This window comes from Trifolium pratense, linkage group LG5 (genome assembly GCF_020283565.1).
Source record: "Trifolium pratense cultivar HEN17-A07 linkage group LG5, ARS_RC_1.1, whole genome shotgun sequence".
NCBI classification, from domain to species: domain Eukaryota; kingdom Viridiplantae; phylum Streptophyta; class Magnoliopsida; order Fabales; family Fabaceae; genus Trifolium; species Trifolium pratense.
Window position 1 is genome coordinate 45,961,081 of NC_060063.1, and position 23,963 is coordinate 45,985,043.

Below are 23,963 nucleotides of genomic sequence, written 5' to 3' on the forward strand. Positions count from 1 at the left end.
GCCAATCCTAGAAGGACATAGTAGACATGGAAATCAATAGTGGATGCTATGTCTAAAAAATTAAGCACTAATTTCTTTTCTCATTAACTCGGTATTGGCTAATTTTCCCCTTTATTTTTTTTCTTTTTTTAAAGCTCCTTTGTTGTATTATAAAACAATTAGTAAGGATTAAAAAAAAATTTGCCGGTAGGCGGAGTGAATAAGCTCTAATAGAGCTACCAAGACAGTAACCATCAACATTAAGAATAATGCATGGTAATTAGAGCAAAATGAGAGTACTGATTATTTATGGTACCATGTAGACAAATTTTCATAGTGCATATCAAAACAACTTACTATGTCATTATGCGTATGAAAAAAAATTGGTAGGAAGAGAAAAATTCACCTTGCATGTGCCCTACAGGTTCTCTAACGGAGATTAGTCATCGTTAACACTAGTCAAAATTTCGTATCAAAATTATAGTAACGAAAAAAAGAGAGTAAGAGTTTGACTACATCAAGGATACTATAAATTAAAAGGTAATTAACATCAAAACTTCAAAGTAAACATGTCTATCAGTTGAAGACAACAACATTAAAATGTTAACATAAAATCAATAGTCTCGTCGATCTTCATTGAGTTTATGAGTTTCACATCCTTCAAGTTATGCCACCAACACTTAGTATAATTACAACTGCAAAAGCATACAGCGTATTTTCTTCTCATCAGCCTCTGGTAGAAAAACTGTAGTTTTAAACCATTAACAAAATCAAGTTAGACTCAGAAGTTAGACTCATAAATTAATATGTTATATTTGTTGTAAGAATTTCAATTAAAGGAACATGGTGTGAGACAATGACATGCCTCAGTGAATGATTTTCCAGAAGTAGTATTCAAGCTCAAAGATATAGTTGCAGGGACACAACATAAAAGTAAGAAATCTGCAAGATCTGGAAAGAGATTTTCACTCATCTGATCATGAATGTGTAATAGGTTCATATGTTTGATAGTTGGTGGAGGTGTTAAAATATCCAAGAACATTGGTGCATCCTACATAATTCAGGGAAAATATATACAAATTAAACAAGTAAATGTTAGAAATAATATAAAACCATTGATGTGGCTCTATCCTAACAGCTTAAGCTTTTGTGATAATCAGTTATTTGACGGTAAATACATAGATAGATTGAATGAATGAATGAACCAAACAAGTAGTTAAATATTCATACTCACCACAATTGGATCATAGATGTATAGAGATAGTGTTAGTGATGTCAAAACATTTTGAGGTGTGATATTTTGGAGAACTTCCCTCAAGTAACACCCATCAAAGTTATGAATGACGATCTCAACAAGGACTTCCAGTTGACTAGAAATTCTTAAAAAACGTACGATAGGTGGTTCCGGGCAATTTAAAAGAAAATTACATGATGATAAATTTGGAGCATCGATGTTGGCCTCCTTCAAGTTATAGCAATGTAACAACTTCAAAAACTTAAGTCGAACACTTGAAATATTAATCTTCTCGGATGTTGTGCAATCGAGTAACTCCAACCTCTCAAGAAAACTGAATTTAGGAAACAAGTCAAGAAACCATTTGTTTGTGATAATAGTAGTACTGTTATTCGAATGCACGACTAACTCTTTTAAATTTTCGCACCGAACTAAATCAATCTTCAATGGTGTGTATGCAAATTTTCATGAAGATAAAATAATTCCTTAAGATTTGGAGCATCATCAATATAAACCTCTTTTATTCCACCAATCTCAACTGTCTTGAGTTTTTGTAGACCATGCATGCTCAAAGACTTGAAGATACTGCCACAAAAATGCATTAAAGTTATAATTTCAATCAAAGGGCAATGAGAAATGAGATGCTCAAGTGCTTTTTCGTCTTCCAAATGGACGTCTGACAAATTTAACTCTCTCAATGAAAACAATTTAATCGAATGATTCATGAATGCTTGGTCAACTCTAATTTTCCCCGTTAGCACTAACTTAGTAAGTGATTTGGCTTCAATTACACTCTTCGGTAAGACATAGCATTGATCACCCCGACATTCTCCATAGTTGTAGCGATGATTACACAACTCCAAAACTTCAACACCACTTTCACTAGCCAACTTCAACCAAAGATCAACATCCCTTGACATGTAACCGAGCTCAAAACAGTTTACACTAAGCTTAAATTCTTCGATAGCCAATTTTTGTTTCGAAAACCTCGCCAATCTGCTCTTCACATAATCACTGAAGTCCATTCTCTTCTTTTGTATATCTTCCATTGGTTGAAGGAGCGTCTCTAGGACTTTAGTACATGTAAAGACAATATATATTCACATAATCATAATAAAACTTTAACATTCTTCTAGTTAAATTTTAATAACTTTATCTTACGTACCCACAATAGCTTCCACTGGTTGTGTCGGCTTTCCTATGAATCGAAAATCACGGAAAGACAAGTTAGGAAAAGTATACCATGTCTCTAACCAAGCCTTTGACAAAACACTTGTCCTAGCGGCATCTTCTTCTGGTAGCCATGATAGTATGTTATGAAGAATGATTTTTGGTAGATTTGATAATTGGTCCTCCTCTTGTTCCATTTTCTGATATAAAAGAAACAAGAACTGCTAAAAAATGAAAGTGATTGAATTTAAGTGTTAGTATCCTTCAAGGCTTCAACTATCATGTCTTTAATTCAAAGCAGAAGTGCTACATAGGTCATATATTTGAATCAAAATGGTTTAGCGTCATGCTAAACAGTGACCGGGACACTTGTTAAGCATACTAAAAATAAAAATTAAAAGATAAAGTTAATGCTAAAAAAGATAACTTTTTATGTTTTTAATGTAGTAAATGCGCATGTTTCATTAGTGCTCTGACGACATTGTTTAGTTTTTAGCATTTTCCAAATGGTTTATTAGGAGGATTGATGAAGCAGAAAAATGAGATTAAGAACAAAATTCAATCAACGGTTTAAGCATAAAATTACTAACACTAATGAAATTCAATCCACGAAGCATCGCTTATATTCTTTTTACGATATATTTTACACCAAAAGTATAAAGTAATGATATTTTGACACACAAATTTCATAATATTTCAAATGATTATCACATTTCAATTATATTGTTAACGATTATCAACAAACTTCCTTCCATCATGTTACTAATTATTCCCTCGTTCTACCGAGTTGCTTTCTTGTATTGTAGGGTTTCTATTTTATGTTTGTTGGGTTTCAAGTGTGAGTGATTAAGTCTCATATCGATTATGTATGGGAAGAATGTTGGATTTATAAGAGAGGTGACTCATTAACCTTAAGGTTTTGGTGGAGATGTGGCGTCTCCCTTTCTTGTGGTCCTGGAGCATTGGCCCATTGTTTCTCTCGAACTCCCCTGGACTCCCCAACAAGTGGTATCAGAGCCGTGGTTCGGCTTGGTGGGGGAGCGGGAGTGGATCCTGGTTTGGATCAACTATAGTATGTGGGGGAACTCACACTTGGGGGAGAATGTTCGGTTTCAAGTGTGAGTGATTAAGTCTCACATCGACTATGTATGGGAAGAATGTTGGAATTATAAGAGAGGTGACCTATTAACCTAATGTCTTAAGGCTTTGGGTGGAGATGTGGCGTCTTCCTCTCTTGTGGTCCTGGAGCATTGACCCATTGTTTCTCCCGAACTCGCCCGGACTCCCCAACAATGTTTAATAGGTAAATGACTAAATGTTAGAAAAATCACTAAATTTAGTCTAGTGATGAGGAGTTTGGATAGTACGCTATAGGTCCTGAGTTCCGATTCCCAACTGATTGTAAACAAAAAAAATGTTAGCAAATCAATGGTTATGTTAGTTGGTAGATGTAATGAATTAATATAGGCTCAATAAAATATAATAGGAGCAAATTAATATATGATTTATAACTTTTTTTTAAACAGAAAATAAATTTCAGCAAAACATAACAAAAAATAACTCTAAAGATTAACAAACTCAAAATATACCGTAATAAATTGTTCCTTATTACTAGTTAGTTTGGTTTTAATTCGCTACTTAACAACATCAAAATAATATTGATTCGGTAACGTGAGAAAAGTGGAAAAATTCATTCGTTGGGAATCACCACCGGCAGGATGGGTGAGGCTTAACACGGATGGATCATGTCGTGACGAAGGTCATATTGGATGTGGTGGTATCATTAGGGGCAGTGATGGCGGGTGGTTAGGAGGTTTTGCTAAATTCATTGGTCAAGGTAACGCATATGTAGCAGAGTTGTGGGGAGTTCTTGAAGGACTCAAGTATGCTAAAAGATTAAATTTCCATCGTGTGGAGTTGCATATTGATTCCATGGTTGTGGTAAAAGCCATTACTTCAAAGGGTGGTGGAAGCACGAGTGGGAGATCCTTAGTAGAAAAGATTCGTCGGCTTATCGACATAGATTAGAAAGTTGTAGTAAAGCATGCGTACCGTGAAGCAAATCAATGCGCGGATGCATTAGCAAACATTAGAAACAACATGACATATGGTTGTGTCTTTTTTGATAGGTGTCCTATCAACATTAGACATATTTTCCTAGCGGATATTATGGGGACCCCTAGATTAATTCACTTGTAATTGTTTCTTTTTCGGGCCTAGCCCCTCTTTTTTCACAAAAAAAAATCAAAATAATATTCAATATATACTTCAAAATCCTCACCTTATAATTCACCTAAATATAAATCACAAAATAAACAAAACACCAACAAAAATTCAACATTAAAAAAGTTTCAAAATTAATTCAAACAGCAAAATAAGTTTCAAAATAACTTAGATTAAAAAAAAAAATGGATAGCAGTCACCTGTGATTCGTGAAGTTCAATGCTTAGAAATTGGATACTTTGAAGATGGTACCTTTCACAAGTCTTCTGCCTCCTTGTCACTTCTTTGTTTTATGGTTAAAAAATTTTGTGGAACATTTCTTTTTTTTATTCCAATGTCAATCCGTGATACCCTAATTATAATCATAATAATATTTGTGTAAAAAACAATTGACTTAAAAAAATATAATAATAATATATAATGATGTAGGTGTAATAATACTATGTCAAAAAATAAATAATGCAGGTGTAATACTTAAAGAAATACTAATTTAGGTTTAAGATTATTATAAAAAAAAATCTAGGTTTAATTTTTTTTATAATAAAATCTAGGTTTAATGTTACTATAAAAAAATTAGGTTTAATATTATTATAAAAAAATAGGTTTAATATTATTATAAAAAAATAAATGTATAGGTTTAATATTTTTGTAAAAGAAACTATATTATTCGTGATTTTGTAATAATAATGTCTAAATGTTTTTTGATGATTTTATATTTAAATATATTTTAGATTTATATTTAAGATCAATATTTCAGTTTATGATTTGTTTAGAATTTATAGGATTAATTAGTTTTTTATTGAAAGATATGATTTAGTTTTATGTAGCTCTATATGTATAGTCACATAGTTATGAATGAGAATGAGAACTTAAGGAGTTGGAATATGCGGTGGCGAAGTCAGAATATTTATAAAGCTCGAGCAAAATTTCAATTTTAAACAAAATCTCAATTTTGAAAAAAAAAAATCTGTTTTGTCATAAACTTCTTTTTGAAGAAGTTAAATTAGGGGAAAAAAAAGTTTATGCCAAAACTGAATTTTTTTTTTCTTTTCAAAATTGAGATTTTTTAGTACAAAATTGAGATTTTTGCCATAAACTAACCTAATCCCTAAAGTATTAATTTTGACAAAGATGGAATAATAATATTGTGAAAAATAATTAGGGAAGATGAGGTCTATCATTATTATTGAGAATTAAATTTAGTCCATTAGATCTAAACAAAATCAAGGGTGGGGATTTGAAGTAACTCTTTAAAGTTACTCTTGGAGTCAATATAACTCTCCAATATATATATTACCTTTGATTTTAAAATCTGTTCATATGTCATATGTGGTAACCTATATGGGCAGGTTTGCTTAATCCACATATTAGATGTGTTGTAATATGATATGAGAATACATAAATCACACATTACTCTTTTTATTGGAATATATTTCGCCAGATAAACTAGCAAATGCACATTGATTCAGAGAAATTTAGTTCAAGTAACTCATACACTAACTTACTAATATATCGTGCGCCTTTGTTTTTTAGTTCCGTTTCTCCTGGTATCTGTTTGTCTTATACGGAGACCGATTATTATTAATAATATATTTTGCTGTAAAAAAAAATGAAATTAATCAATGAACTCTTTAGATTATTAAAAAAAAAAAAAACCAATGAAACTCTTTATGATGTTGTTCAACATTTTTTTTATATTATATATATCAAAACAATGGTGTCATTGTGAAACATTAGAGTGCTTATTAAAAAAAAAGAGAAAAATTAGAGTACTAATTATTTATGGTACCATCTTCACCAATTTTCATAGTGTATATCAAAACAACTTAGTGTGTCATTATGCAACAGAACAAGAGTTTGACAAGATCAAGATGCAATCTTAAGAGGTAACATCAAAACTTCTAAGTAAACATGTCTCTAGTTGAAGACAACAACATTAAAATTCTAATATTAAGCTAATTTTTTCCTCCAAGTCAAAATTCTTATCATCAACATTCCCAAAAGTAGGCAATGAATCTAACATAGTCTTCAAGTCAACATTCTCATCAATAGAGTTTATGACTTTCACATCTTTCAAGTCATTCCAATGCTAAATTCTTCGATACTCAACTTACCATAAATTTTGTTGAGTACCGATATCTTTTAAGAAAAAATTATTTAAAATATAATTTTTTTAAATATAAATTAATATAAAAATATGAAGGAGCAATTAAAATAGAACATACAACAATTCCTTACTCTTTAGGGAAAAAATAAAATAAAAACATTGATGGAGTTACTAATATCAAACTTCAAGGTAAGCATCTCAACAACATTAAAATTCTAGCCTAATACTAATATCTCGAGGCCTAAAAGTTGGAAACGATTCTAACATGGTCTTAAAATCAACATCATTAATCTTATCAATCTTGAAATAGCTATTGATTTTCACATCCTTCAAGTTATGCCACCAACACTTAGTATCACTAGAACCGCAAAAGCAATCATCTTCTTTTTTTCTCATTAGCGTCTCATAAAGAAACTGTAGTTTTAGACAATTGACAAATTCAAGTTAGAACATAGAAGCAATTAATCATTTTAAATTTTAAGGAAAACATGGGAGATTACATACCTCAATGAATGCTCTGCCACAAGCATCTAAGTTCAAAGATATATTTGTAGGGACACAACATAAAAGTAAGGAAACTACAAAATCTGAAGCCAAAGTTTCATATGTTAATGGAAACATTCCGCGTAGGTTCATATGTTTGATACTTGGTGGAGGCGATGAAATATCCAAAAACGTTGGATTTGGTGCAACCTACATAATTCAAGGTATATATACATAAATTCAACAAGTAAATATATATATCGAATGAACCAATAATAAATTCCTAATTCATACTCACCAGAGTTGGACAATAGATGGATATATATAGTGATATCAAAATATTTTCAGGTTTGATATTTTGGAGAAGTTCCCTCACGTAACAAACATCAAAAGAATTAATGCTGAGCTCAATTTGGACTTCTAGTTTACTAGAAAATCTTGAAAAAAATATAATAGGTTTTGGGCAATCAAAACAATACTGAATATTACATGATGATAGATTTGGAGCATCAATGTTAGCCTCCTTCAAGTTAGAGCCAAAAGATAACCTCAAAAACTTAAGCTGGCCACTTGAAATATTAATTGTCTCAGATGTTTCGCAACACAACAACTTCAACCTCTCAAGGAAACGGAATTTCTGAAACAGCTCAAGAAACCATTTGTTTGTGATAATAGTAGTCCTATTCAAAATCAAGAATAACTCCTTTAAATTTTGGCACCGAATAGAATCAAACTTAAATGGTGTGTCCAAATGTCCACAATAGTAAAGACTCTCAAGACTCGGAACTTCATCAATATAAAGCTCTTTTATCCCATCAGTATAAACTGTCTTGAGCTTTTGTAGACCATCCATCCTCAAAGACTCCATGCCGTCGCGATCAAAGATCAGAATTATAATTTCAATCAACGGGCAACAAGAAATGAGATTCTCAATTGATTGTTCATCTTCAAAATGGACATTCAACAAATATAATTCTCTCAACGAGAAAAATTTAATTGAATGATTCGTGAATGCTCGATCAACTCTAATTCCACCCACCAAACTTAACTTGGTAAGTTTTTGGTTTTCAATTACTTTCTCAGGTAAAACATAGCAGTCACCCCAATCTTTTTCAAGCTTGTAGCGACCATTACTCAACTCCAAAACTTGAACTCCATTTTCACTTGCCAGTTTCAAACAGATATCCACATCCATTGACATGGAACTGACCTCAAACCAGTCTACCCTGAGGTTGAATTCTTTGATAACCAACTTTTGGTCCGAAAACCTCAACAATGTGCTCTTTACATATTCAATGAAGTCCTTACTCTTTCCAGGTAAATCTTCCACTGGTTGACGAACCACCCCTGTAACTTTAGTATCAGAAAAAGATAAGATGGGAAATGTATACCATATCTCTAACCAAGTCTTTGACAAAACACTTGTCATAGTTGCATCATTCTGTGGTAGCCTCGATAGTATTTTATGAAGTATGATTTTCGGTAGATTTGAGAATCGGTCTTCCCCTTGTTCCATTTCTGATATAAAAGCAACAAGAACAACTTTGAAACTGTGTTAAATTATTCATAATTATGTTTACAAAGAATAATCACAAGCTACAAAGTATTGACACAAACACAAACACTGGAAATACCACTGAAACTAACACATTGACACAAGTAATATTTACAAAAATAGAAGTGATTAAATTTAACCATAGATGTCAGTGTCCTACAACGAACATGTCTTCTATAAATACAAAGTGACAGTGCTACATAGATCATATATGAATCAAAATGGTTGATGAGGGGGATTGAAGAAGCACAAAAAATGAGATTAAGAACAAAATTCAATCAATGATTTTCCAAGCAACAAAGTATCGTTTAAATTCTTTTCATAATGAGCTATTAATTCATGTGTATTTTACACCAAAAGTTTAGAGAAATAAATGATATTTTAACACACAAATTTGTCAACAATTTAAATGATTATCTCATTTCAATTATGTGGTTAACAATGTTCGGTGAATGATTATCAGAATCGCCATATTAAAATGATGAAAGGATTTGACAACAATTCAAACAATTGTCGAAATCACGATATCAACAACTTCCTTCCATAATAGTACAGATTATTCCCTAATTCTAACAAGTTATAGCTCTCCAAATAACAAAAGCGTTACATGAAATGAATTGAACAGAAAACCTAACTCTCACAAATTCACACACATCTAACCTAATACAGTAACTTCTCCAACAACAAGCATTACATTAACATTAGTTCAAAAAAAAAATGAAAAATGAAATTACCTTGATCAACGAGCACATCAGAGATAGGATCCAGCATTTGAGTATCCTCGTCCAGATTCTGTTGCTGCATAAAAAAACAGAGAAAAAATCAGATTAGGTTTACTAAAACCCTACTGATCGCGAGAGAAAATTGTAAGAAAAAACGATGAATGATCAAATCGATTCGGTGAATGAAGAAATTGAAATGCGAATAAGGAATTTTAGTGATTATTACTTCTAATGGCGGAGGTGTCGTCGTCATAGTGATCGGCGAGTGAATGAAAGTGAAAAGGGAAATGAAATCGCTAGATAGTTAGGGGAATGTCAAGAAAGCGAAGCAGAGGACGATTCTGGGTTTCATGCACGCTTTGGCAATTTTGTCCGGGTTTTGCCTTTGGGTTTTAATTTTTTTTCCCCAAGTGGTTATAAAGCGAAGTGTTTTGGTTCGAACCCGGTCAACTAAGCTAAGGTTACGGGGACGGCTTTGGCTTTTTTTTTATTATTTTAATTTGCCCTTTTTCAAATTATAATTCAAAACTGCATTTAAGTTTTTTCCCTATATTACTCATTTTTTACGTCAAATAAGTTATTTATATTTAGAAACATCAACCAAAATTTATTTTCCTATATTACTCATTTTTCACGTCAAAACAATTATTTATATTTAGGGACCCTCCTTGGGCGTTGCCAGGCAGACCCTCTCCACTTCTGTCTTTCTTTGGCCTTCTGTTTTACTTGACTAAATCCCACAATAAATGGGCAATAGTTAAGAGTGGTGTGCCAGCAGCTAGCAGAAGCAAGGTTATTAGGTACCTTAGGAAAGTTCGGTCAGCTCTGTCCATAAAGACTCATGTTATCGTTCATACTTTCCGGTCAAGGATTCAATACCTAAAAGACAGACAGTTACATCTAAGGCTAACAAGAAAGTTAAGGCACTGCTAGATTGGAGTAAGTCCCTCAGAGTGTGTTTGAATGGAGGAATTTTTTGAGGTAAAGTAATGTTTTGAGGGTATTCAAATGATTTGAGGTGAATTCCATTGTTTGGATGAAAATTTGAAGAATTTTCAAAATGATGGAAATTTATGAAGTATTTTGTTCAAGTTAAATTTAGAGAATTTCAAAATGACACCTAAAACCAAAGAATTTGAAATTCTTTCTTCTCTATAAACTTTAAAAAATTATTAATTGATCGTAAAACCAAAAATTAGCTGAAAAACCTAAAATCGACGATAAATGCAAAATCGGCTGAAAATCCAAAAAATCGGCAGAAAAAACCTAAAATCGGCCAAAAGCCCAAAAATCGACTATAAACCCTAAAATCGGCCGAAAGCCAAAAAAATCGGCAGAAAAACCTAAAATCGGCCAAAATTCCAAAAATCGACTATAAATCCTAAAATCGGCTGAAAACCTAAAAAATCGGCTGAAAACCTAAAATCGGCCAAAATCCAAAAAATTGACTATAAACCCTAAAATCGGCCGGCAACTCGAAAAATCGACAGAAAAACCTAAAATCGGCCAAAATTCCAAAAATCGATTATAACCCTAAAATCGGCCGAAAACCCAAAAAATCGGCCGAAAACCCAAAAAATCGGTAGAAAAACCTAAAATAGGCCAAAATTCCAAAAATCAACTATAAACCCTAAAATCAGTCGAAAAATCAAAAATCTACTGAAAACCCAAAAAATCGTCCGAAAAAGCAAAAATCGACCGAAAACCCAAAAAATCGGCCGAAAACCTAAAATTGGCCAAAATCCCAAAAAATCGACTATAAAACCCTAAAATTGGCCGAAAACCAAAAAAATCGGCCAAAAACAAAAAAATATGCCGAAAAACCCAAAGTCGACCCTAAAGCCAAAAAACTCAGCCGAAAACCTAAAATCGGCCAAAATCCAAAAAAACGACTATAAACCCAAAAAATCGGCTAAAATTTAACTTTAAACCCTAAATTGGCCAAAAAAACCTAAAATCGACTGAAAAACTCAAAAAATAGACCGAAAAACTTAAAATCGTCCAAAAACCCTAAAATCGGCTGATTTATGGTTTTTGACCGATTTTTTCGGTTTTTCGGCCGATTTAATGGTTGATAGTCGATTTTAGGTTTTTTTGGCCGATTTTATGGTTTTGGCCGATTTTAGGTTTTTCGGCCGATTTTTTCGGTTTTTCGGCTAATTTTTTCGGTTTAGGGTCGATTTTATTATAATAAATAAAATTAAATGAAGGAAATTCAATTACATTATCCAAACAAAGAATTTTACAATTGATGGGATTTCAACACTTTATCCAAACACTAGAATTTGAAAATCAAGCGAATTCAATTGAATCAATTGAATTGCTTAGTATTTAAAATCCATTGAATTTCTAGAATCCCTCATCCAAACACACTCTCAGGGTGTTCAAATCCTTTGGGAACATAGCATTAGGGGTTGTTTTTGTGAACGGCGGGCCATTGGGGCTCGAGGGAGCCCCTGCTCCTTCACCGAGTTGGGTTGGGTTCCAACCATTGCCGGATGTGATTCCAAGAGCCAAAAGAGAATGAATACTACACAAATGAGAATGAATACCAGACTCTCTAATATAATGTTTAACCGATCCATTGTTTCAAATAAGTCCAAAACAAACTCCTCGAAAGGTGTGAAATTTGTGCATCAACTTGGAGCATCAGCTGATCTGGTACATCAATAACATGTTCCTATGCCCATTCCAATCTTGTCTAACTTTGCTAACTTCCCCCTCTCAACCCGTATCTTGTTTTTTCTGGAAACACATCTTCCCATTCTATCTTTTCCCGAATCTTCTTTAAGGTATGAAATATATACTTCTCATAGAACATGTAAAACAATTCATACTACTTAAAATAAAGATGTCTTGCATTTCCATCAAAATTCCTTTTGCATATTCTGGTTTCGAATCTAGTATACACCATTTTTCCATGAGGTGACAACTCAATAATAACTTGCCTTTATAACTTCAAGATATGGAATTCAAATCCAATTAGAGTTGCATAATGACACTTAATGGAAATAGGTGATAACAAATTAACCATATCTTTAAGTTATTACTACAATAAATAAATTGAAGGCCAAGTAACAAAGACTGAGATGAGATATAGGGTGCCAAACATAATTTTAAAGAAAAAAAAGACAAAAAAAGACAAAACATTAACAAATCAAATTCAAATTAAATAAGTTTCCCTTGGGATTTGGTCCATTTAAATTAAATAGCAATGTTAATTTGTCTGCTCATTAAGCATTTCCATAAAAAAAATGCCCTTCATAGGTAGACTGGACTTCAGCTATCTCTTGAGCTCAATCGAGGAAAGGGAGGATACTCGGGATAGTATGTGTGCTTCCACTAAAATTCTTATACATCCTTACTTAAAAAAATACAATACCTAAATTAAACAAACAAATAAGACTAGACTAACTAATATTCATCAAAGTTCAAAGAGTAAAATTACAAGCAATGACCCGTGGACCATTCTTTTTCATAATCCTTCAATCTCTGGTAAAACATCAAACATTCTCTTAGCAATTACAGAGATACAACACGAGCCTTGTACATGATTATATATGCCATATGCCAATCACCTAAAGACAAAGAAAGACGATTTAACAATTTTTTAACCATGTCATAATAGACACAAAATCTGAAGCTGAAAAAATGTACTGGCTGTCTTTTAACTTTCCATATGATGAAAACAAACGAATGATTTGGCTAATCCTTGGAAGCAAAATAAATAATGTATGCTCATGTTAGGCTCAATTAAGGTTAATGACTATCTATCTTTTATATTATTCTTGTCAAATAAACTAATTCCGTAGATACTCACCTCCTCCAGATAGTCTAGTGATGTCGTCTTGTAGTCTAGGTTTCGGGTTGTCATCATCAAACTCTATCCATTTCCCTATCAACAATAACATATAGTGATTAATAGTGACAGAGAGTAATATATACAAGATAAACACAACTTTGTTTCCAAGAACCAACCATTTTCTTGCTTGACCCAACCAACATAATGTCCTGAATCAGCACTCCTGCCCTTGTGGGTCAATACAGCCACCAAATCATAAACTCCAGTCATTTGTGTTTCTTTTTCACCTATAGACAGAGAATGGAGAGTAAAAACCAGATAAGAGGATTGACAATAAAAAAAATGTAGAAGAATGTAGTAGTAGGTTCTTACCTTCCTCCATTGGAGCAACAGATGGCTCTCCATTTGACGATCCCTAAATTAACGAAAGAAATAATGCACAGCTGATTATTGTATTCTATTTATGCACATTTGTGAACTGTGGAACGGGGATTCCATAGAATGCACTTTATATTCTTGAAGTATAATTTTTATCACAAATCACACATGAAGCATATCGTCATTTCAACTACCCTACTGGAAACCTATGGTTGCATCTCCCTCTCTCTCTCTTTTACATGTTGGACCGAAAATACTTAAAACATAAGACATGGGGGGATCCACAAACTCTAAATAAATGTACAAAATTTTGTGAAGTTTAAAAATTGATTGAATACTTTATCACACTTCATTTTAACATGATCTACTTTTTAGAACATAAGTTAACATCAATTACATACCTATTAATGCTTAAATTATCATAAATCTGGTATATACAATCATAGCGTTAATATCACGAGATTCACCCAGTGAATTTGCTAAATTCATTTTCTACAATAAGTCGAATAACTGGAGGAAATTGCAAATACAAATTTTCTAGAGTAAATGGATTCTTGCACAGATGTTTAGTTTTCTTTACACAACTCCATAATGCAAAAAATGTTTCTTAAAAAGGAAACTAGTTTTATTTGAAAAGCGAAATATTTAAGCGTATACAGATTTAATTTAATTTAATTTAATAGCACTGATAGTTATCATTTTTAAAACATAAGTTATGATTTTGGGAAACGAAGAATACCACAAAATCCCAACAATTCAAGCTAGCAAACCTTGCAATCAGGGAATGGAATCACTGTCATAACAACGTGATGTTAAGTTCGGTTGATTCCTTACCTCAGCATCAGACATTTTTACATCATTTTCCTTGGGAACAGAGCTTTTCTCATTGACTTTCAGACCAAGCTTTTTACCTTCCTCATTTCTTAGGAACTGTAAGCACAAAGTCCAGAATGAGAATATAGACCCGCACATTTTACTAGGCAAACAACTCTATTATAAACAAACAACCATCAGACTTTCAAATGTCAAAGCAAAGTGGATACCTGTCTAGGAGCTTCCAATTTCTTTTTAAGCTCATCAGAACAAAGATCATAAACATCCAACTCCAGAGGATAATCTACTTTCTGACATAACCAAGCACAGTTGCATTATAAAATAATAAATTGAGCAAGCAAACAAAAGGAAATTTGCTCCATCCCAACTATAACCGAAAAACAAAGATAAAAGATAGTAAGCATTACTCGCAAAATCTTAGCCTTTTGGTTTGATTCCCTCTTCCAAAAGAAACGGACAAACTGAACAGTCAAGTACCTTGAAAACACGAAAGTTGAGACCATTCTCAGAATTGCATCTTCAAAGAACAATTAAGTAGGAACAAACGAAACACGAGAAAGAAACACATCTGAACTACCAAGAGGCCAATATTTTGAAATCCAAATTAGCCAAAAACCGGACCAATATTTTAATTGAGTATTGACAATGAGAAAGATCATAAGTAATAGCATATGATCTTAACAACTCTTGTAACTTCTAAGATGTATACAATTGAAATTAGTAATATCCAAAATGATAAGTTATGCACTCCCAACTGAGCTTTGTTTTGTAATTCTACCCAAATAAGATCGAGACTCGTCTTCACTATCAACAGACGAGAATCGTCCTTGAAAACATAACTTAGAAACCAAACCCTATCTAGAATTCTAGACTATCTATACTTTCTTAATTAATATGCAACCAACCTATATTCAATAAAACCTTAACAGGACTAGGATAGTTTAATATTATAATTTTGCCTTATATTATGTGTGGGTATGTTTTCTTTGGGAAGGGTGGGAGGGAGGCATACAAACATAAGCTGTACAACAGGGGAAAAAACAAAATAAATAAACAAAGAAAGAACGGGATTCCACTCATTGTCCCTGTTACAGATAAAAACCTTTATTGGGCCGGAAACTAACAGGTTAGGCTTTTGGTTTGGATTAATATATTCATGAATGACATGGTAGCAAACCCACTGTGACCAAGTGATTAGGAGTTTGATCCCTGACACATGCAATTCAATTAAATCATGTTCCAACTGAAATTGCATGTCAATGTGGGGGGTGAAAAATATCTAAGAACAGTATAATAACCTTGGCAGGGCATTGATGCGTGATTCCTTCAGGTAGATAGCACTACGACCCAAAACAGCAGAAGCCTTTTCCAACTCTGATTTTAAACCCTACAACAATCATATATGTTAAAAGAACTTCTGCAAAAGCAAATAATTCATCACACAAAAAATTTAACCCTCTAGAAGAATTCCAAACATCAAATCATTAGGTAGCATCAGTTATTTCATTCTGTTTTAAAATTTTAAGTAGCCAATGTTTTACGGGAAAATTTGATTGGAAACAAAAAAAGTACATCATCTGAGTTAATGGACCTTCTTCAAAAGCAAACTATTCATCACACGAAAAATTTAACCATGTAGAAGAATTCCAAACATCAAAATATTAGGTAGCATCAATTACTTCGTTCTGTTTTAAAATAGGTTTAACTACACATTTGGTCCCTTACGTTTATTTTACGTTTCAATTTGGTCCCTTACGTTTAAAATGTATCAATTTGGTCCATTACGTTTCCATTAGGTTTCAATTTAGTCCGTTCCGTCAATTTTGTCACATGTGGCAGTCAATTCGCATATGTGGACTGACACGTGGACACTTTGACACAGTGACACGTGTATAGTTCAAACGGTGTTAGTGACAAAACTAACGGAAAGGACTAAATTGAAACCTAATGGAAACGTAAGGGACCAAATTGATTCTTTTTAAACGTAAGGGACCAAATTGAAACCTAAAATAAACATAAGGGACCAAATGTGTAGTTAAGCCTTTAAAATTTTATGTAGAAGTTTTAGGAGAAAATTTGGTTGGAAAAAAAAAAAGGAAAGCTATGTAAATTAAAACATATAACTCTAAATTAGTAACAAATAACAATTAATCACTGCAGTGCTAATAAATTCAATATACTGTCTGTTATAAATAACCGCTGTTTGAATACCATTAACCAGTTAATTATCCCAATTAAGAATTATTGCACAATAACTTTGAACCAAACCATCAAACACCTCTGCCTATAACCCCACCAACCTTCTGCACCAAAACAGGAAGAAATAGTACCCAATAACTTTTAAACCCAATACCTCTTCCTAAATCCCGGCCTGCCTCTATACACCAAAATAAGATAATATGCATACAGGTGCAGGTACAGAAGAAAACTATAAATTACTGACTTTTCATGGTAACCAAGAGCAGATTATTGTTGGGCAATAGCAATAATCATAGCTAAAAAATTGAAATTATAACGTTTACTAGATTTTCAGCAATCCAACATGTTATTACACTTCCGCAGATGCAATCGCATAGTTATACAAATTTATCAGTTATAATTATAGTAAAATCTAGGAGTGTATAGAGGGAGGATGGAAAGTGAGGCAGAATATATAGACAGATCAGGCAACGAGTATTAAGGATAGAATAGAAATGCTAATCAAGCAAAACAGAAACTTCTAAAATGTGTTAGATTTGCAAGAAATCAACATCTTTAGTAAACAATACACGTGCATGTAATATCAGTAATTGGAAGAGATTAGCTTTAGCACTTACATGTTTTAGTCCTTCATGCAAATGGTTTACTTCCTGCGATATGTGGCATTTAAGTGAATAAACAGATTCTGTTTCTGAGCTTTCTTCATTACTCTCTTGGCAATAAATCCTGAGAATTTATCAAATTACTAACATACGATGGATGTACATAAAAGAATACAATCTTATGAAGATAACAAAAGATTTAATAGATTTCTGAACATTAAAACAAGTAAATTGTCATTTTTTTATCCATGTTTAGTTGAACTAAATCAGATGCACCAAAGAGCATGGGCTATAAAGTTACAGAAACAAATGCTCAGATATATAGTCAAATAAGAATAAAAAGTTAGAAACAAATTAAAAAATTATCAAGAAAATGAGCCATATACATGTAATTGTAGGCCTAAACTACTAGGAAATGAGCCCTGTCTATCCTCTACACACCAGCCTACCTAGTTCAGCTACTTAATTTGAAACCATTCCCCTTCAAAGAGTTGGGCCAAGTCCACCAGGACTATGAGATTCTTCAAGCGATAGATTTTGAGTTCTGCCAGATCCCTACTTTTAGCTCATTCATGTTCCCCGCACTACATCCTCAACATAACAAGGCAGCAGTAACAAAAATGTCACAGTACCCTCATCACTGTCCTCATATGCTGCATGATGAGAAGATTTCCGCATGACTTTGTTCCATCGCTGCCTTTAAACGACAGATAACAATAAACTCGGAATGATGTCCCAGCCCCACTGATTTTCTTGCGACAAGATTCCCACCAATGGAACCCAGTTCAATGCTTGTCCATCCATTACTAACATTACAACTTGCAACCATTCTCTATCCCCCCACTAAATTGAAGTATAAACACCTATCATCCCAAACAACCAACCATATGTTGCATTGCTTGAGAACATCTAATTTTGTAGCCTAGGTACAATTTGATCCATTAAGCTCCACCCTTCACCATCTCTTTCGGATTTGTCCCCAAGGTTGTTTGCTATGAAGCAACGACGCTCATAGATTTAAGTGTGTCCAACACGCATTAAACAATGCACCGACACCCGTACAATAAATGTTAGAGACCTTAGACAAGTGTCCCCAAAAAAATGTTTTCCATCACTTTGACACAACTCCGACACTCCTTGGACACACCTAAAGTAGAACAGACACAGCTACTTTTTTTTTGGTACAAAAACATAAAAACCAAAGCTTTAAAAAATAAATAAAAGTATTTTAATTAGGCATTTAAAACGTTCACAATTCACATATATGCAAGTCTTCATCATGTCATATTTCTTCCATATTTTCCTTTTCAGTCTCCTAGTTTGATTCACAATTTAGATATTTTATAAATGGCACTCATAATTAATTATATGAAATTAACTTATTATAGGATATTAGTATGCAAAGAAAGTATGAGCTTCATATGCTCAAGGCGGGTATGGCCAATCACTAGCGGCAAATAGTAACCACAAAAATGCTACAAAAGAGAGAATATAAATTTAAGCACAGAATAGTTTTTTGCTGTAATTAACGTATTGCACATGCGACCTGTTGAAGTCTCAGAACATACCTGCTATTAAGTTCTATGCCAAAAAGACCCTTCACAGCATCAGTATTTTCACTGAACAAATGACAGATAAAATTAGTTCGATTGAAATAAATATTCAGAGCAAAAGGAGGTTGATGAAATATAAAGCATAATAAAGAGTTCGTAAAACCTAGTAGACCACTTTGAAATTGCATTTTACGCTAATTTGACCAGAAGTGTGTCTGGGAGTGAGAAGGATAAGTACAGATAATGGAGATCAACTATTTAGCAATTCAATTAAGACCGCCTACTTTTTCGAAATGATAAATATTAGTTACAAGATACTTTGTAACAATTGCATTTATACACGAAGAAATAGCGAGAAAGTTACCTAGATCCAGAGGATCTTAGAGATTGTGAAAGTGTGTATAGAATTTGTGTCCAACATTCTTCAGCATCCTGTTTGACATGAAAAGTTAAATACATAGGCATATAAATTCACTAGAGCAATGAAAATAATAATTCCAAAAAAGGCATGCAACTTATGAACCTGTTGCATGAACACTCCATTATGTAGCTGGCCAAATTGAGGATACTTTTTCCGCAATACCTGGCAAATGCAGAAGCAAATCAGGACTATACAATTAATTATAATACCTGGCCAATTTCTTTATAGGTAAGGCAAAAGTCAAACAGTAATCAATCATTATAATAATTAAGTGGCCAAGTAACACAAGCAGCGGTGGCTGACTTCCAACACAGGGTAGAGAATGGCCAATACAAAAGGCAGACCCTAAGAAATGACTTCCACCCCGAGAAACATAAATTAAGCAGAAATCATATTTACCGGTGAGAGTTATATGTCAGTTCACATGCCAGCGGGGAGACTATTTTAAACAAATTCAGTAACTAACTATAGATATATATTAAGAAAGAATGTAAGCAAAATTCATAATACTACTCTTCCAAGATGTTAATACTGAAATTATATACCAAACACAACAGGAATAAATTCATAACAAAATAACTGTTCCAAACAACAATGGTTGAGAAATATGGTCTTCCTACAACTCCTAAGCTCTTGTCAAACTGAGAAAAATATCCACATTTTAAAAAGTGCAAGTAAAATATAATTTATTATGCTATAATACTTTCTTCTAAATCAGATTTCTGAAAACATAAATTCGTACCAAAATTTTAATGATAATCTACCCAATACTATCATGTTACTATGATATGACATTAAAAATGCCCCATTTTTGTTGTTTAACCGTGACAATTAAAAACTTCATCACATCATTTTGTATAGACAAATCAACAAAAGTAGATAATTAATTATATATGGACACTAGATAATGTACCATCCAAAATTGCATAGGTGCCACAGGCTTAACACTTTTATCAAGCTCACTGAATAATTCACGGGTTGCAACAGTCAGCAAATGAGAAGACTGATCAACATCATTGTTCCGTCCTGAATGTGAGTAACTGATACAAACAAAGTTCAAATATTGTTAATCAGTTTCAAATGCAGCAAATAAAATGTTGAATAGTGTCTCCATAGAAAAGAGACTTACTCAATCAAAGCCGACTTCAATTCTGGTACAGAATGGAGGCATTGCAATGTTGAGTTCATATAGCAGGTATTTCCCAAATTGAAAAGACCAGCAGTATGTCCCTGTCCCAGAAGAAAAAGCGGGGATCAAATATTCAAACAAAAATATTCAATGATTTCGTCCAGCAAAAGCAGAACACATCAGCACAAAATGATGCCTAATTGATAATAATTAGACTGAATACAGATTTAGTTTAGAGTAACATCACATTGGTCTTCTATTAATCTATGACGTAAAATCAGACATTCAATGATATATACATCAGTTTCATTCTTGTGGGACCAATTAGGTGTCATTTGTAGAGCAACTTGATGGCCAAAATGTGATATTGAAGGACTAATGTGATATATTTTATATCTTTGGGAAATCAATTTGATGTTGTGCATAGCAGATGACCAATGTGATGTTATGTATATATTTGGAAGACCAAAATGTACAATCATCGTGTATACTTCAATGAAACAGAAAACAAAACTACAAATTTATAGCCGGTCAGCCACGTAGAATGAGAAACAAACACTAGATACCCCCGTTCTGAATAAAATCTATGAAGAAAACATAAATTATGAAATGGACAAAACAATTGAATCTGTTTATTTATTTAAGCATAATGAATTTAAAAATTAAAAATTAAAAAAAAATAAAAAAGTGATTTTTTCACCGGACTTTCTTAGAGATTTTTCAAGAACCTGCTATTTTTAGCTTCTAAAAACAGCATTAAGATTTTTTGAGTTTTATCAAGATACTTGCATAATTATTAAACCTTTTTTTAACTGCTTGAGTTTTCATCAAGAAATTTACATAGTTCTAATTAAAAATTTAAATTTCTACAACATAGTTCTAATTACCAATTTGAGAATTCTTTATTATTTTTCATTCAAAAATAAAAATAAAAAAACTAGACAGGCCCTAAATCAACTAAACCACAATCCTAAAAATAAGCTGCCAAAGCAGACAACTGCAACAAGAGCACATTCAAGACAAATGATTGGTTTCCCTTCAAAAGTTGATCGGATAGACCATGTAATATTTGATTGATGTGCCTAGGCATTTAATCTCCCTTCAAAAGATCAACCAAGAAGAAAAATTGAGTGGAAGATGGAAATAAATGTGATAGTTACTGAACCTTTTCTTTCCCAATTGAAACACATGGTTGGCAGGAATTTTAAGAACATAGATAAGTAAGGAGATAAAAGGGAATATTATCGATATGTTTCTCAGTCTTTGGCAAAAATGAACTTTTAAAGTAAAGGAAAATTTAGTTAAATGCAATCCCGAATCTTATGAATCATGAAATGTTAATTTGATTTACAGTTTTTAAAAATTATAAGCACCACACTACTGTTAAGTTTATGAAATACTGTTAATATATAAAATAAAATCTGAAACTTACAACAGCAGCTACTTGTTCTTCTTCAGGAAGATCTTCAACAAAAACAGTTCCCTTCTCCGGAGACTTCACAATTTCATCAGCTGTTCCCATCATCATTAGCTTTTGACCCTGCAAAAAGATATATAATTTAGGTCATTCAAATGAAAAGATGTATGGATTATATAGTAAAGAAAAAAAGACACGTGCTAGCACCACTTACCGCTTTCACTCCTAACTTTTCCCAATCAGCATCATCCTGCAATGCAAGAGGAAATAAAAGGTGAGAAAAAAAAATACTTCTAAAACAACTACGATCAAATTTGTAATACAGATAACTTTTATAAGACCTATATTAAGGTAGACTTATTAAAATATATAAAGAAACATCAAAATGAAATAAGATAGCATGTTCATCATCAATTTGCTAATTAGTATCACATGCTAACCTTTAAAAGACCGCCCTTGACCATAATCTTTTGTCTTTCAGGAGGCACACCAGTCAGATCAAACAATTGGCACTTAAAAACATAAGGGGGCTGGCTAGTATCAATTTCTACATCTTTGAAAAGTTCCTTTTGCCACTTAACACTCACTGCAGAGAAATATCATTATCGAGCATCAAAATCAATTAAATAAGCTAACATCACATTAAAATAGACAAATTTACAATCAACAATGCATCAATTCATTAATATTAAACCAAATCTTAAGCTCTTTTTCTATTAAACAGCCAGTGTTAGTGATTAGTATTGTTAGCTTTTTGTTAGTTTTTCTGAGTGTGGGAATTGAAACCCCAACCTCCCTAGCTCATATTTCAAACCAAAATCTTAAGCTTTATGGCAAATATAAATTCAATTCATCGATAAAATCATCCAATCCAGCATAGTGTTCTCTCTATTCCTACAACACATTTGGACTTCAAAAAAGTTCAAGATAACTACATCTTAACTTTCCAAAGTTCAAATAAACCCAAAAAAAAAAAAAAAAACACTTTACAATAACACAAGAGTTACGAACCTAACTTGAAAACAATGAAGCAAATCTCAGAGAAAAATCACACACAGAAAAACCTAACTTAGCACAATTTCATACCAAAAAAAAAATCATAAATCAAGCTAAAAACCTCATCCTGTAAAATTTCCCAATTAACACTAATTTTTTACACTGCAAACAAAAACGATAACACTTGAAACCTAAATTACAAAAAACGGATACAATTGATATCAATTTCACAACATGAATCAAAATCGATAAGAAAAATTAAAAAAATAATAAATCTGAATAAGGCGAATGAATGTAGATGTGAGAAAAGGAATAGAAAGTGATTGAAAATCGAAGGAAGAGAAGGTTTGAAACCTGTAATCATGATGGAAGAAGTAGAAGGATCGAGAAGGAAAGAAGAGAGTGAGAAGAAGAAGAAAGGAAATGAGAAAGAGAAGAGTTTAGAAGAGCTTTTTCTTGGCTTGAAGAAAGGGCAAAGCGATACGAAACCGAACCAAACACGGCCTTACTCGTTTTTATAGTTTGGGCTAAGACTTTGTGGCCCATATGCTTACCTCATACCACTTGTAATTATTACCTCAACCCCCCACCCGCCCACCCCATCTGTCAAAATCGGTTAGCCCGTATGGGTCGCCAGGATCGTCCCGCCAAGCCCAAATAAATGTAGAATTTGGGCTTTAAAATATTGACCCGGAATTTTTTAAGGCTTTTTATCCCGCACGAAAAACCCTAAATTAAATATGGCTTTTTTGTTCCGTCACGATAAAACCTGAAGTCTGTCTGGGCCGACTGGTTTAGGGGGTTGAGAAGCTCGTTTAGAAAGCTCTAGGTACTCCCGCGAACCATAAAATATCAAATTTAACTCTTTTCAAAATCATGTTCATTCACCCCGTAAGTCTTTTCGAATTTGAAAATAGTTCATATAAACTTGAGACAATTTTTTCAGTGCTAACCGAAGAACTTCAAATATGTATTTTTTATGATTTGTGGGGGGATAAAGGAGAAATCGTAGCATTTGTGCAAAATGTAAATACTAAACTGAATCATTATTTTTTTAGCAAGTATTAAACTGAGGCCTTAAACTGAATAATACATGGCAGAATAACATAAGATAAAGTTTAAGGTATTGAATAAATTTTGTCTTGTACCATGTTTGTTG

The 23,963-nt window shown here is 32.7% G+C and overlaps 2 protein-coding genes and 1 pseudogene across 3 annotated transcripts; all 3 read right to left on the minus strand.

Moving 5' to 3' along the window:
• Positions 1–808: 808 nt before the first annotated feature.
• LOC123886789 lies at positions 809–2,580 on the minus strand (annotated as a pseudogene).
• A 4,194-nt stretch (positions 2,581–6,774) lies between these two features.
• On the minus strand, positions 6,775–9,860 carry LOC123884138. 2 transcript variants are annotated; one of them, XM_045933152.1, is made up of 5 exons: positions 9,700–9,860; positions 9,486–9,549; positions 7,495–8,714; positions 7,218–7,406; positions 6,775–7,127 (listed from the first exon to the last, which is right to left on the minus strand). In XM_045933152.1, the coding sequence occupies exons 1-5, from the start codon at positions 9,724–9,726 to the stop codon at positions 6,921–6,923; spliced, it is 1,707 nt and encodes a 568-aa protein (XP_045789108.1). In that variant the 5' UTR covers positions 9,727–9,860; the 3' UTR covers positions 6,775–6,920. The 2 variants fall into 2 exon arrangements, with proteins under 2 accessions (XP_045789108.1, XP_045789109.1); XM_045933153.1 differs by having other exon boundaries at positions 6,816–7,127; positions 9,486–9,543; positions 9,700–9,853.
• A 2,762-nt stretch (positions 9,861–12,622) lies between these two features.
• On the minus strand, positions 12,623–23,302 carry LOC123884141 (ubiquitin carboxyl-terminal hydrolase 6). The gene is made up of 18 exons (XM_045933162.1): positions 23,159–23,302; positions 22,249–22,394; positions 22,023–22,058; positions 21,824–21,931; positions 20,392–20,492; positions 20,176–20,302; positions 19,365–19,424; positions 19,206–19,273; positions 18,857–18,907; positions 17,304–17,412; positions 15,786–15,874; positions 14,895–14,964; positions 14,697–14,777; positions 14,488–14,583; positions 13,648–13,690; positions 13,452–13,562; positions 13,294–13,368; positions 12,623–13,051 (listed from the first exon to the last, which is right to left on the minus strand). Exons 1-18 carry the CDS (start codon positions 23,166–23,168, stop codon positions 12,996–12,998), a joined length of 1,437 nt encoding a protein of 478 aa, XP_045789118.1. The 5' UTR covers positions 23,169–23,302; the 3' UTR covers positions 12,623–12,995.
• Positions 23,303–23,963: the final 661 nt, after the last annotated feature.